Source organism: Macaca nemestrina, chromosome 10 (genome assembly GCF_043159975.1).
Source record: "Macaca nemestrina isolate mMacNem1 chromosome 10, mMacNem.hap1, whole genome shotgun sequence".
Lineage (NCBI taxonomy): Eukaryota > Metazoa > Chordata > Mammalia > Primates > Cercopithecidae > Macaca > Macaca nemestrina.
The window spans coordinates 10,794,257-10,809,271 of NC_092134.1; the positions used below are offsets into that span (position 1 = coordinate 10,794,257).

Here is a 15,015-nt window from a genome sequence, read left to right on the forward strand (position 1 = left end):
CAGTTGCTTTGAACATTCGTGAAGAGGCCAGGGCATATGTTTTCATTTATAATGGGTAAACACCTAAGAGTGGAATTGCTAGTATGGTAAGTGTATGTTTAACTTTTTAAGAAATTCTCAGGCCGGGTACAGTGGCTCACACCTATAATCCCAGCACTTTGGGAGGCCGAGGCAGGTGTATCACCTTAGGTCTGGAGTTCGAGACCAGCCTGATCAACGTGGAGAAAACCCGTCTCTACTATAAATACAAAATTAGCCGAGCATGGTGGCACATGCCTGTAATCCCAGCTACTCAGGAGGCTGAGGCAGGAGAATAGCTTGAACCCGGGAGGTGGAGGTTGCAGTGAACTGAGATTGCACCATTGTGCTCCAGCCTGGGCAACAACAGTGAAACTCCATCTCAAAAAAAAAAAAAAAAGAAAAGAAAAAGAAATTCTCAAACCATTTTCCAAAATCAGTACTATTTTACATTCCCACCAGCAACTTATGAGGTTTCCGATTATTCCACATACTTCTCAGCATCTAGGGGTTTTTGTTGTTTTGTTTTGTCTTTTTAATATTAAACATTAATCTATTTGCCAACTAGGGAACCACTGGGATGGAGGGCTTGGGTGCCCAGGTGGCACGTGGAGTGTATCTCAGTGTGGTTTCAGTTTATGTTCTCCTGATGACTGATAATGCTGAGTATCGTTTTCCTGTGCTTACTAACCATCTGTCTCTCTTCTTTGGTAAAATGTCTGTTCAAATCTTTTGGTCGTTTTTCATTTTGTTTTTGTGTCTACATATTATTGCATTGTGAGAGTTCTTAATATATTCTAGATACAAGTTCTTTATTGGGTTGTGTTTTGCAGATGTTTCCTCTGCATCTGTGGCTTGTCTTTATATTTTCTTAACAATGTCTTTTGAAGAGTAGAAGTTTTAAATTTTGGTCAGCTCCACTGACAGGGCTTAGAAGCAACAAAACCCAGTACCAATGAGCACAACTAGTGCCTAGAGCTTGTTTTCTAGGCACTAAAACTAAAGGAACCAGAAGGCTCTTCACTAAAGGAACCAGAAGTCCATAGAGAAATGGCTGATTCCAGGGCTGGGACAGAAAGAGTATAAGGTGAGCATGGAATATTTTGTGTACCAAAAAGCAAGGAAGCGCTCAGAGAATAATGGAGATTAGCGGAGAGGACATCAGAGCCATCTTGAAGAAGCTTCCACTGACCAAATATTAGATAATTTGAGCATCAAAATACATAGAGATATAATGGATTATAACCGATTGAATAACAGGAAACCATGAATCTAAACAGGTATTAATAAATAAATGGAAGCCAGGAGTAGTGGCTCACACCTGTAATCCCAGCACTTTGGGAGGTCAAGATGGGCAGATCTCTTGAAGCCAGGAGTTCGAGACCAGCCTGGCCAATATAGTGAAACCCCATCTCTACTAAAAAAAAAAAAAAATACAAAAAATTAGCTGGGCGAGGTGGCGCATGCCTGCAATCCCAGCTACTTGGGAGGTTGAGGCATGAGAATTGCTTGAACCTGGGAAGTGGAGGTTGCAGTGAGCCGAGATTGCATCCCTGCACTCCAGCCTGGGTGACAGAGCGAGACTCTGTCTTGGATGGATGGATGGATGGATGGATGGATGGATGGATGGATGGAAAATGAAAGCCCTTCCTGATGGTAGAAGGCCAACTAATAAATATTTAATGGATGGAATGATGGAATCATACAATCACCATATGGTAACCAGCATGGTAATAATTTTTTCAGGCAAGAATCATCAATCTTTGCTAAAATAAGTAGGTAAAAGTTTGTTGAATAACAGGATATTTACATAGTTTCAAAATGTATCCCCCCAAAATACATATTGATTACAAAGAAAAAAATAGTATCTTTCCAGTGGAGAAACATGGAAGATACTTCCTTCTTAACCAAGTGACCGAAGTTAACCTCACCAAAAATTAACAGTGTGTACCTCCTGATATCATCTACTGAGAAGGACACAGGATTACTTCTGTGGTATTTCTGCCAAAAAGTGCATGATTTGACTCTAATCACATGGAAACATCAGACGAATCCAAACTGATACTCTACAAAATAACTGGCTTCTACTCTTCAAAACAGTCAAGGCCACAAAATACAAGGCAAGAATGAGGAACTGGAGGAACTGGCTGGGTGCGGTGGCTTACACCTGTAATCCCAGCAGTTTGGGGGGCCATGGCAGGTGGATCACCTGAGGTCAGGAGTTCGACACCAGGCTGTCCAACATGGTGAAACCCCATCTCTACTAAAAATACAAAAGTTAGCTGGGTGTGGTGGCACACGCCTGTAATCCTTGCTCTTCGGGAAGCTGAGACAGGAGAATCGCTTGAACCTGGGAGGCAGAGGTTGCAGTGAGCCAAGATCGCGCCACTGTACTCCAGCCTAGGTGACAGAGTGAGACTCCATCTCAGAAAAAAAGAAAAGAAGGGCCTGGTGCGGGAGCTGACACCTGTCATCCCAACACTTTGGGAGGCTGAGGCGGGTGGATCACCTGAGATCAGGAGTTTGAGACCAGCCTGGTCAACATAGTGAAACCCTGTCTCTACTAAAAATATGAAAAACTAGCCAGGCATGGTGGTGCCTGTAATCCCAGCTGCTTAGGAGACTGAGGCAGGAGAATCACATGAATCCAGGAGGCGGAGGTTGCAGTGAGGTGAGATCGTGCCATTGCACTACAGCCTGGGCAACAAGAGTAAAACGCTGTCTTTAAAAAAAAAGAAAAAAAGAAAAAAAGAAAACTGCTAGATGCAGCTTGTTATCTCCTAGATTGGGTAATAATCCTGGACCAGAAGAAGAAAAACATTGTTTTCTATAAAGATCAGTATAATAAATAGCAAACATCTCTTCCTTGGAAGTTCAGGCACATGGACCCTCTGAGAAAGAGGGAGAATCTTTGTGTATTGTGTGTTTGTAGGGTTGAATGATTTTTCAAATGTTCATTAATGATTTTTATTTTCTGTTTTGTGAATTATCTGCCATGCTCTTTGTCCATTTGTATATTCATTGTAAAAATTTTCCAGTTTTAAGTATTCATTTTTTTTAACTTTTAAGTTTTAAAACTAAAACAGATTCCTTCTTTAAAGAATAAATATAAACCGTACAAAGGGCATAAAGACCAAAATGAAAACCCTTCTCATCTCCATATCCCACTCTCCAGATGTTCTCTTTCTCATTTCATTTTTTAAAAGTTTGCCTCCCACTCTTTTTTTCTTCCTTTCATTCTAAAAATTTCTAAATATTTCTGTGAATTAGTCATGCAGAAAAAACATATATCTTAATGGGCTAGGACATCAAAGAGTCTATAAAACTATGTTAACCTCTATAGATTTCATGGTAAAGGGATATTTATGTTCAGAACATGTGTTATGTATATTTAAGAATTTTAAAAGTAAGACCTTATAGCAAAGCATGAACATAACTAATAATGACTATAACTATGTAGAGTGAGCTGGTCACTTAAATGCTAGGCTGTTGGAAACCATTACATAATCTTTGCTGTTATATTTTTATTTAAGAAAAACATATAAGAGCTTTTTTACCCTTATTTAAAAAATTAACAGTGTGCAGCCTGGCCAACATGGCAAAACCCTGTCTACTAAAAATACAAACATTAGCTGGGCATGGTGGTAGGCACTTGTAATCCCAGCTACTTGGGAGACTGAAGCAGGAGAATCACTTGAACCTGGGAAGCGGAGGTTGCAGTGAGCCAAGATTGTACCACCGCACTCCAGCCTCAGCAACAGAGCAAGACTCTGTATCAAAACAAAAACAAAAAAAACAGTGTGAGTTGAAACTGGTGGTATTTGGCCAAACTGGATAGTGCAAGTTGGAGGCAGAGATGATTCTTCCTTCACAAGATTAACTACCTGAATCTTTTGTTTTTTATCCTTCATGGGATAATAAAGAACCACTGGAAATTCTTTTGTAACCTCTTTGTTTTATACGTGAGAAACAAATACTTGAATAATGCTTGAATATAGTAACCATTCAGTGAATGTGTGTTGAATTGATGGATGAGTAAATTGAGGCCCATAGAGAGTAGGTAGCCTGCTCCTAACCTCTGCCATTTAGTGACACTTGACCTTTGCGGTTTAAGTAGAGGAACTAGAATGTTAGCAGTGGAGCTTTACTCACTCATTTAACAATCTTTTTTTTTGAGACGGAGTCTCGCTCTGTCGCCCAGGCTGGAGTGTAGTGGCTCGATCTCAGCTCACTACAAGCTCCGCCTCCCGGGTTCACGCCATTCTCCTGCCTCAGCCTCCCTAGTAGCTGGGATCATAGGCATACACCACCACACCCGGCTAATTTTTATATTTTTAGTAGAGATGGGCTTTTACCATGTTGGTCAGGCTGGGCTCGACCTCCTGACCTCAGGTGATCCGCCCACTTTGGCCCCGCCAAAGTGCTGAGATTACAGGTGTGAGTCACTGCGCCTGGCCAATTAACATTTTTGAACGCTGGCCGGGAGCGGTGGCTTGTGCCTGTAATCCCAGCACTTTGGGAGGCCGGCAGGCGGATCACGAGGTCAGGAGATCGAGACCATCCTGGCTAACGCAGTGAAACCCCATCTCTACTAAAAATACAAAACATTGGCTGGGCATGGTGGCAGGCGCCTGTGGTCCCAGCCACTCAGGAGGCTGAGGCAGGAGAATGGCGTGAACCCGGGAAGTGGAACTTGCAATGAGCAGAGATTGTGCCACTGCACTTCAGCCTGGGCAACAGTGTGGGACTCCGTATCAAAAAAAAAAAGAAAAATTTTTGAATACTTAAGATGTGGTGCTTTGTTGTGTTCAAGGTGTTGTTATTTAATATTTTTAACTCTCAGATCCCTGAGGAGGGGGAGTTACTGAGGTCATAAGTGATTTATATATTAATAACAATATCCTGCGATAGAGTGACCACTTGCTACTCTTCATTGCTGGTGAGGAAAGCCAGTGGCTTTAGGTATCCTGGAACCTGGGGGATGACATGTGGGATGAAAAATATGCCTCTCTGTGGCCTGGTTATGAACGAAAGTTTTTTATGTTTTTTTCCTAGCTGGAAGAAGAAAGATCTGTGCTCAATAATCAGTTGTTAGAAATGAAAAAAAGGTAAGCTTTCTGTTTACTGTTGTATGTGTGTGTGTTTAATAAGATGTCAGAACATGGTATGTGTGGTAACTTATAGCAGAAAACAAGTGACCTTCTTATATTCGGAAAATGGCATTGTGATAGTTTGGTACTTGTAATTGACAAAATATGAAAATCCATTTGCAGGGCTAGGCACAGTGGCTCACACCTGTAATCCCAGAACTTTGGGAGGCCAAGGCTGGCGGATCACGAGGAGTTCGACACCAGCCTGACCAACATAGTGAAACCCCATCTCTACTAAAAATACAAAAAATTAGCCGGGCATAGTGGCGGGTGCCTATAATCTCAACTACTTGCGAGGCTGAGGCAGGAGAATCGCTTGAGCCTGGGAGGCGGAGGTTGCAGTGAGCCAACATAGCACCACTGCACTCCAGCCTGGCGACAGTGCAAGACTCCGTCTCAAAAAAAAAAAGAAAATTCATTTGCAGAAGTTTCACAGTAGTTTTATTTGTAAGCCATGTTCAGTTGCTTTCACTCAGAAGTGATCTAAAATCAGATTGTCTCATGTTACACCACTGTTATCTCCTAGTTTCAGTAACTAAAAATACTAGAGTCTTACATATAGTTATTGATCTGGATGTAAATACTGATTTCAATTATATAAAAATTTTAATGTTCACTAATAATGGGTAATGTCATTTTAAATGTTTCTATTGCTGGGCGCGGTGGCTCAAGCCTGTAATCCCAGCACTTTGGGAGGCCGAGACGGGCGGATCACGAGGTCAGGAGGTCGAGACCATCCTGGCTAACACGGTGAAACCCCGTCTCTACTAAAAAAAAAATATAAAAAACTAGCCGGGCGAGGTGGCGGGCGCCTGTAGTCCCAGCTACTCGGGAGGCTGAGGCCGGAGAATGGCGTGAACCCGGGAGGTGGAGCTTGCAGTGAGCCGAGATCTGGCCACTGCACTCCAGGCTGGGGTACAGAGTGAGACTCCGTCTCAAAAAAAAAAAAAAAAAAAAAAATGTTTCTATTTGCTTTAAAAGGCTTTTACTTACTCTCCCATGATAGTCAAATGATACTCAAATTAAAAACTAGGATAACTTTTTCAGTATTTTCCAGTAAGGAAGAACACGGCCCACAGAAATAATTGTACAGAAGCCTGTTGCTTCTATAAGCTGATAAGTCTTTGTCTGCTCTTTTAAAACGTGCAGTTTTTGTTTAGAGAATGTCTGTGCTACACAGTGCCAAGCAAGTTTAGGGGGTGCTACTGCTGAGAACCACAGTCTGTCCAGTGGGCGCTACAGAATGGGTACATATCACAACAGTGATGTGCTTTTTGTTAGAAACAAAACTAGAAATAAAAACAAACCTTAAATAGTAGCATAACCAGTAATTTCTCCATGCTCTCATGAAGTATTTTATTCCCACTCGTCAGGGCAGAGCAGGTTTCCCCACCAACCTACTGAGGTGTGTGTTTTACGCAGCATTGTCTCCTCTGCCAGCATGGCAGTTGCTTAGGAGTTGAGGGTTTTATTTATTTATTTAGATTTAGCTATTTGGATTCCATTAGCCACATTCTAAAGGACATTAGGCCTTGGTTCAGGGATGCATTTTCTTTTTTAAATTTATTTTTTTTCAAGACATGGTCTTGCTCTGTCGCCCTGGTTGGAGTACAGTGGCTCAATCATGGCTTATTGCAGCCTCAATCTCCTGGGCTCAATTGATCTTCCCACCTCTCAGCCTCCCAAGTAGCTGGGACTACAGGCATGCATGCGTGACCACACCTGGCTAATTTTTTGTTTGTTTGTTTGAGAGGGAGTCTCACTCTGTGGCCCAGGCTGGAGTGCAGTGGCGCGATCTCGGCTCACTGCAACCTCTGCCTCCTGGGTTCAAGCGATTCTCCTGCCTCCCTCTCCTGAGTAGCTGGGACTACAGGTGCCCACCACCACACCCAGCTAAATTTTTGTGGTTTTAGTAGAGGCGGGTTTCACCGTGTTAGCCAGTATGGTCTCAATCTCCTGACCTTGTGATCCACCTGCCTCGGCCTCCCAAAGTGCTGGGATTACAGACGTGAGCCACCGCACCCGGCTTTTAAGTTTTTTTTTTTTTTTTTTTGAGATGGAGTCTCTCTCTGTCACCCAGGCTGGAGTGCAGTGGCGCAATCTCGGCTCACTGCAAGCTCTGCCTCCCGGGTTCACGCCATTCTCCTGCCTTAGCCTCCTGAGCAGCTGGGACTACAGGTGCCCGCCACCATGCCCGGCTAATTTTTTATATTTTTAGTAGAGATGGGGTTTCACCATGTTAGCCACGGTGGTCTCGATCTCCTGACCCTGTGATCTGCCCGCCTCAGCCTCCCAAAGTATTGGGATTACAGGTGTGGGAGCCACCGTGCCCAGTTAAAAATTGTTTTATAGTGACAAGGTCTCTTTATGTTGCCCAGGCTACCTTTCCTTTTTTTAAATTTAGAAATACTTAATGAAATTTCCCTAAGGTGGTGTTTATACTCAGAATGCTTGTGTGTTTCACCACTGCCATGCCCCTGATAAGTTTTTGTCTAATTCTTTTTTTGAGACAGAGTCTTGCTCTGTCACCCAGGCTGGAGTGCAGTGGCATGATCTCAGCTCTCACTGCAACCTCCACCTCCCAGGTTCAAGCAATTCTCCTGCCTCAGCCTCCCAAGTAGCTGGGATTACAGGCGTGCACCACCACGCCCGGTTAATTTTTGTATTTTTAGTAGAGACAGGGTTTCACCCTCTTGGCCAGGCTGGTCTCTAACTCCTGACCTCGTGATCCATCCACCTCAGCCTCCCAAAGTGTTGGGATTACAGGCATGAGCCATTGCACCTGGCCTGTCTGATCTTTTAAAATGTACGTTTTTTGTTTAGAGAATGTGCTTTACACGGTGCCAAGCAGGTTTAGTGGGTGCTACTGCTGAGAACCACAGCCTGTCCAGCAGTTGCTGCAGAATACTAAATGGGTGCATATCACAATAGTGATGTGCTTTTTTGCTTATTAGAAACAAAACTAAAACTAAAACTAGAAACAAACCTTAAAGAATAGCATGACCAATGATTCTCAGCCCAGCCAGATGTTCTCCAGGGACCTTGAAAAGTGATGCCTAGTTTGCCGTGCCTAAACCTCATTCCTGTTTACAGGCACCATTCTGTCTCTGTGGGCCTCAGGGTATTTAATTTTACATAAATAAGGTTTTTATTTATTTATTTTTAAACCCTTATGTAAGGAGTTATCAAGGACATGTGGAAAAATAAATAGGACTTGTTCCTGTAGCATTCTGGCAAGGGAGCTGTGACCGGGCAAGGTGGTTCATGCCTGTAACCCCAGCAGTTTGGGAGGCCAAAGAGGGAGGATCACTTGAGCATGAGAGTTCGAGACCAGCCTGGGCAACATGGTGAGACTGTGTCTTCATTTAAAAAAAAAAAAAAAAAGAGGTCAGGCGCTGTGGCTCACACCTGTAATCCCAGCACTTTGGGAGGCCAAGTCGGGTGGATCACTTGAGGTCAGGAGTTCAAGACCAGCCTGGCAAAATAGTGAAACCCAGTCTCTACTAAAAATACAAAAATTAGGCCAGGCGCAGTGGCTCACACCTGTAATCCCAGCACTTTGGGAGGCCGAGGCGGGTGGATCACAGTCAAGAGATCGAGACCATCCTGGCCAACACGGTGAAAGGTGAAGCCCTATCTCTACTAAAAATACAAAAGTTAGCTGGGCATGGTGGCACATGCCTGTAGTCCCAGCTACTCAGGGGGCTGAGGTGGGAGAATTGCCTGAACTCAGGAGGTGGAGGTTGTAGTAAGCCGAGATCGTGCCACTGCACTCCAGCCTGGTGACAGAGCAAGACTCCGTCTCAAAAAAAAAAAAAAAGACTGGTGTCTCCCTACATTTATGTAGCACTTCATAATTCACAAATTGATCTCATCTCAAAACAACCCAGTGAAATATAATGGTGGAGCTTGCATTTTCAAATGATGAAATTAGCTGGACATGGTGGCACATGCCTGTAGTCCCAGCTACTCAGGAGCCTGAGGTGAGAGGATCACTTGAGCACAAGTTTTCAGTGCTGTAGTGCACTCTGATCATGCCTGAGAAGAGCTTCTGTACTCTAGCCTGGGCAACATAGCGAGACTCTGTCTCTAAAATAAAATAAATACATAAAACGATGAAACTAAAACTCAAAAAGTTAGGCAAGTTGGCCGAGAACTCAGGACTAATAAAAGATAGGTGCAGGCTAAAGACTCAGGTCGTCAGATTTTTATGCTGGTTCTCTTCTCAGTGAATTTTTCAGCTTTTTATTTATTTATTTATTATTTATGTATATATATTTTTAAAAAAATATGATGTACTTAATGACAAAGTCCTTATGTAACTTTAAATTACATGCCTTTCAAAATACGGTTAGGCATAGGACGTTTTTCATGGCTTAAAAAGATGGAATATGGCCAGGCGCAGTGGCTCACGCCTGTAATCCCAACACTTTGGGAGGCCAAGGCAGGTGGATCACCTGAGGTCAGTAGTTCGAGACCAGCCTGGCCAACATGGTGAAACCCCGTCTCTACTAAAAATACAAAAATAGCCGGCGTAGTGACGGGCGCCTGTAATCCCAGCTACTCAGGAGGCTGAGGCAGGAGAATCGCTTGAACCCGGGATGCAGAGGTTGCAGTGCACTGAGATCGCACCATTGCACTCCAGCCTGGGCAGCAAGAGCAAAACTCCGTCTCAAAAAAAAAAAAAAAAAAAAAAAAAAAAAAAGGAACAAATTTGGGGGCTGTGAAGTTCTCTCCTACTTCTCTCTGTTCCTGTTTTATGTCCTCAATGTTTAGGGGAATGTCTCTTGAAAATCACTCTTAATTTTCATCAGAAATTATAGATAAAGATAACTTTTTCTGGGAGTGAAAATTTCACTCCTAGTTTCTCATATGTAAAAGTGTTTTTTGTTTGTTTGTTAATTAATGCTTATGGAAAGTTATCGCTATTTTAGAAACCTGTATGTAAATGTATTTTAGCTAATAGTTGGGATGCCTTCTAAAAGTCAGTTTGATGAAGGATTCATATGTAGATCTGTGTGTAATGATTAAATAAATGTATCAACCATTGAGTACCAAAAAGAACAATATACTATTAATTTAAAAAGCCTTGCAAATACTTACATTGTGAAGTATTTGAAATGTAGTTGGTCATGCAAGAACTGAGAGCTTAGTCAACACTTGAATTCAGAAGTGGTCATTAAATATACATAGTTAAGAGAGTAATAGAATCACTTTGGCCAAATGGTCATGATATTCAAGTGCAGACGTTACTCCCAACTGTAGGATTAAACTGGTTATCATTAAGAAGTTAGTAGAATCTGGCTGGGCACGGTGGCTTACACCTGTAATCCCAGTGCTTTGGGAGGATCACCTGAGGTCAGGAGTTCAAGACCAGCCTGGCCAACATGGTGAAACCCCATCTCTACTAAAAATACAAAAATTAGCTGGGTGTGGTGGCACGTGCCTGGAATCTCAGCCACTCAGGAGGCTGAGGCAGGAGAGTTGCTTGAACTCAGGAGGCAGAGGTTACAGTGAGCCGAGATTGCACCACTGCACTTCAGCCTGGGCAACAGAGCGAGACTCTCATCTCAAAAAATAAAAGAAAGAAAGACAGAAAGAAATTAGTAGAACCTTTCTTTATTTGCTGTGTTTTTTTTTTTTTTGTAACTTTAAACACCGAGTTGCAAGCAATATGTAGTAAAAATTTTTCCCCAAGCATAAAAATGTAATCATTTCTTTGAAAAACTCTCAAGTTGGGCAAGCCTTTTAAAACAGGCTCTAAGAGTCTAATGGGTAAAGCAGGGTATGCCTCGCATTGCTCTAATTGCCAGAGCTGGGGGGGTCTGTTCATCTGTGCCTCTGAAGCCTGATGCAGATTCGGGAGCTGGTTTGGTTTCGCTCCCTTCTCCAGGCTTTTTCGTGTCAAAGAAGGGGCTCCAAAGCCAAAGCACAAGGCATGGATTTTTGGAGTCAGAATGCATCCTGTCAGTGCCCATGCAGTATTTCTGTTAGGAGTGAAAGCTGGTTTGACAATAAAGCCCCCAAATTCTGAAGAGGTCCCGTGCTACTTCAGCTCATCCGGCTCACTGTGGGTTGCTAACTGTCTGACTGTCTCCGAGCTTGCGCTACTTACCAATGCTCATTTCACCCCTCTCTTTTCCCTTTCCTACTCTTGCTTCCTTTGCTATATCTGTGTGTCTTTAATGGTAAGACTAAAGAAAGTCTATCCACGTTATAATAAATAAATTTCATATATTTTTAGTAAACCAAATTGTTGTATATATTTTTTGGCTGCCTTTGTCCCTCTGTGTCTTGCTTTTGTTTTGTAAAATATTCTCAGCAGTATATATATATATATACACACACAAACACACACATATATTTCCTTTTTATATCTATGTACAGCAAATAACTTCAGTGCAAATTTAGTCTCCTTACTGTATTTGCATTTCTCTTCCTGGTTCTAATATTTGGTTCTTGTTATCTTGCATTTTTAAAGCTTGCCCAGTAACACTTTAAGGTATTTGCTTCATTACTGGAATTTATTTCTTATATAAGTAGTAAGGAAAGAATCTAGATAAAATGTTCCCTTGGGAGATGGAGAGAGAGAGATTTCTGGTCCCTCTATCCCTTCTTTCATATTATGTTTATTTTCCCTTCTTGATTTTTTTTTTTTTTTTTTTTTTTTTGGTAATACCAAGTCATTCCAGCTAATGGCTTAATACAATTTGTGACTCAGATGTCAGTAATGTTGGCATAAACGATGGTTTATTTTCGCCCCTCCTGGTGGTTTGCACGGTGGAATTGGGGCTTAGAGATGGCTTAAGAAGCTAGCAATGACGATGGGTCGCAAAGATGAGCTGCCAGAGTCTACTTACCCTGTCATCTGGTATATAAATCACAAGTCAGATTTCTTAACCATGCACGTGTTGGTAACTTGTATAAGAAACATTCTGGCAGCCATCTCCTTAGAAAGCAGCCAGACTGAGAGGTTGTGTGTGTATGTGATTATGAGCAGAGTCTGTTTGGTGGCCCCCAAGAAGGACACCTGTCCCTTTTTCCTTCTGCCAGCTGGAGGTTTGTTTATTCCTCCCCAGCACTGAGCATCTGTGGGATCTTGGCCAAATAGAGTCCCGATTATAGGGAAATCTAAATCTCTTCTTGACAACCCCAAATCCTGGTATTTTTTTAGTAAAAACATTTAAAATTACATTTTTCAAATTTGAGTTGGATTTATAGCAAGTGAAGCTCTGGAAATCATTTTTACAACACAATCAATTACTAAATGCGTTTAATAGAAACATAAGAAACCCGGGAATTTTTTTTTTTTTAGACGGAGTCTTGCTCTGTTGCCCAGACTGGAGTGCAGTGGCACTATCACAGCTCACTACAACCTCAAGCTCCTGGGCTCAAGCGATCCTCCCGCTTCAGCTTCCCTAGTAGCTGGGACAACAGGCATGCGCTGCCATGCCTAGCTATTTTTTTTTTTTTTTAAGTTTTTGTAGAGGCGAGGGTCTCACTGTGTCAGCCAGGCTGGTCTCGAACTCCTGGCCTCAAACGATCCTCCTGCCTTTGCCTCCCAGAGTGCTGGGGTGACAGGCATGAGACACCGTGCCTAGCTGAAACCCAGGCTTTATTGCATTTTTGGATGACATCAGATATTTTTACTTCCCAGATGGCAAAAAGCGCCTGTACATTCCTTTCATTTAAGTTGCTGTTTTAACCTAAGCAAGAGCCTATGTCCTAACAAGGTGTTACTAGCTTAGTAATTTACCTGCACTGATGCCCACCCGTTTCCAGTGCGTGAGTAATGTTGGGGTTTTTAATTCAAGAAATTTCTGTCTCAGATTCTTTTCTTACTACTTCTCATTCTGGAGTGTAAGTGTAAGCCACACAATGAGATAAATACAACACTTATATTTTCATCTTTGTGTAGAGTTTCAATTTGCCATAAGTCATGAGATTTCTGTAACTTGTGTGCCGGATATCTTGGGTCTCACTAACCAGACATACATTCTGCTGTTTCTAACCTGGGCCTCAGTTTCCTGTTCCTCCAGTTGGTTCCAAAACAGACAACCAGTACATCCTCTGCATTTTCCCAGTTCCTTGGAATAGCAGCAGGTGTGATTTGACTTCTTGTGAAGGTTATGACCGCCCACTGATGATTGTCTCTGCTAATGCAGTATCTTAGGTTGTATGGCTTGTGGCCTAGCCTAGGAAATTTTTCTCCAGTTTTGTTTTTCCTAAAGTATTTTTGTCATTTTCCTCTCGTGTTTCACACTGCATGTCGCTTAAAAACGTTTTATTGTAAAATAATTTCAGATTTCCAGAAGAGTTGCAAACATAGTGCATCCAGTTCTCATAGACCTTCCCCCAGATGCCCCTAATTGAACATCCTACACAGCCCTGGCACAGTTATCAAAAAACTAAGAAATTACCATGAGCAGCATACTCTCAACTGAAACAAGGGACTTCATTCAGATTTCACCAGTTTTCTCACTAATGTCCTTTTGTGTTCCAGCATCCAAACTAGGATCCTGCCTTGCAGTTCGTTGTCATATCTCCTTCGTCTCCTCTGTATGTGACAGTTTCTCAGCATTCTCTTCTCTTTAATGACCTTGGCATTTTAAAATGCAAGTTTTTATAACAAAACTTTAAGTATGGCCAGGCACAGTGGCTCACACCTGTAATCCCAGCACTTTGGGAGACCAAGGTGGGCAGATCACCTGAGGTCAGTAGTTTGAGACCAGCCTGGCCAACATGGTGAAACCCGGACTCTACTAAAAATACAAAAATTAGCTGGGCCTGGTGGTGTGAGCCTGTAATCCCAGCACTTTGTGAGGCTGAGGTGCACAGATCACTTGAGGTCAGGAGTTTGAGAACAGCCTGGTCAACATGGTGAAACCCCCATCTCTACTGAAAATACAAAAATTAGCCAGACATGGTGGTGTGCACCTGTAATCCCATCTACTCGGGAGGCTGAGGCAGGAGAATCGCTTGAACCCAGGAGGCGGTGGTTGCAGTGAGCAGAGATCACGCCACTGCACTCCAGCCTGGGCACCAGAGCGAGACTCTGTCAAAAAAAAAAAAAAAACAAAAAAAAACCCCACAACTTTAAATAGGTACACATATGGAAACACATGCTAGCCTGCTCTTTGGGCTTTTTCACTGTGTCCTGCGTCCCTCCCTGTTCCTCCTTCATCTTTCCCTTTTTCTTCCCACTCCCACAGCCCACTCATTAACGGCCTCACCCCTGCCCTCTGCTGATAACCAAGTACTGAGTCAGGCTGAGAACATAACCAGGCGTTCTGAGCTCCTCCTTCCAGGCTCCCCATGCTTTCATTCTGCACCTGAGAAAACCATTGTTAACATTTTCTGTTCTAGCCTTTATGGAATTACCACTAATTTCTATGAGCTAATTTAATGTCCTCTTCAGAGTCTATGGCTGGAAAGTAATAATCCTTCAGTTTGAGTAATAATAATCATCTTTACTACTGTTTTGGCCCATAACATCTTAAACACCCATTCTTGGAACTTGCTAAAAAAGTTACTGAAATTAGTGAGAACCAATTGATATTTCCAGCATAAAGCTGCTCTGCATGACATCTGTATAACTGCTTTGCATGTGTGTATTTTAATTGTTATTATTGCTTGGTAATAATTTATTCAAGAATTAACAAAATTCAACTCGGGGTTAGATTTTAGTAGAATATTGGGGAGGGTGCAACCAGTTTTTCTTTTTTAATTCTACCTCTTCCAAATTTATTAACTTGTTTCTTTAAGTTCAAATGGATACAATCATATGCAGACTCTGGCATGTCTATGCATAGGTAAACTTTTTCTCCCCTCACAGTAAGTAAAATTT

At 42.3% G+C, this 15,015-nt stretch overlaps 1 protein-coding gene across 15 annotated transcripts in view; it reads left to right on the forward strand.

Annotated features, from left to right (window-relative positions):
• The window catches only part of LOC105494335 (CAP-Gly domain containing linker protein 1), a 151,053-nt gene that overhangs the window by 127,859 nt on the left and 8,179 nt on the right, over window positions 1–15,015 (forward strand). For 9 of the 15 annotated variants that reach the window (XM_071070901.1, XM_071070911.1, XM_071070909.1 and 6 more), the window contains 2 exons: window positions 5,074–5,126; window positions 11,650–11,670. In XM_071070901.1, coding sequence (XP_070927002.1) covers window positions 5,074–5,126; window positions 11,650–11,670 — 74 coding nt within the window. Of the gene's footprint in view, window positions 1–5,073; window positions 5,127–11,361; window positions 11,411–11,649; window positions 11,671–15,015 lie in introns of those variants that run through there. The other 6 variants (XM_011762742.3, XM_011762751.3, XM_071070907.1 and 3 more) reach the window with 2 other exon arrangements.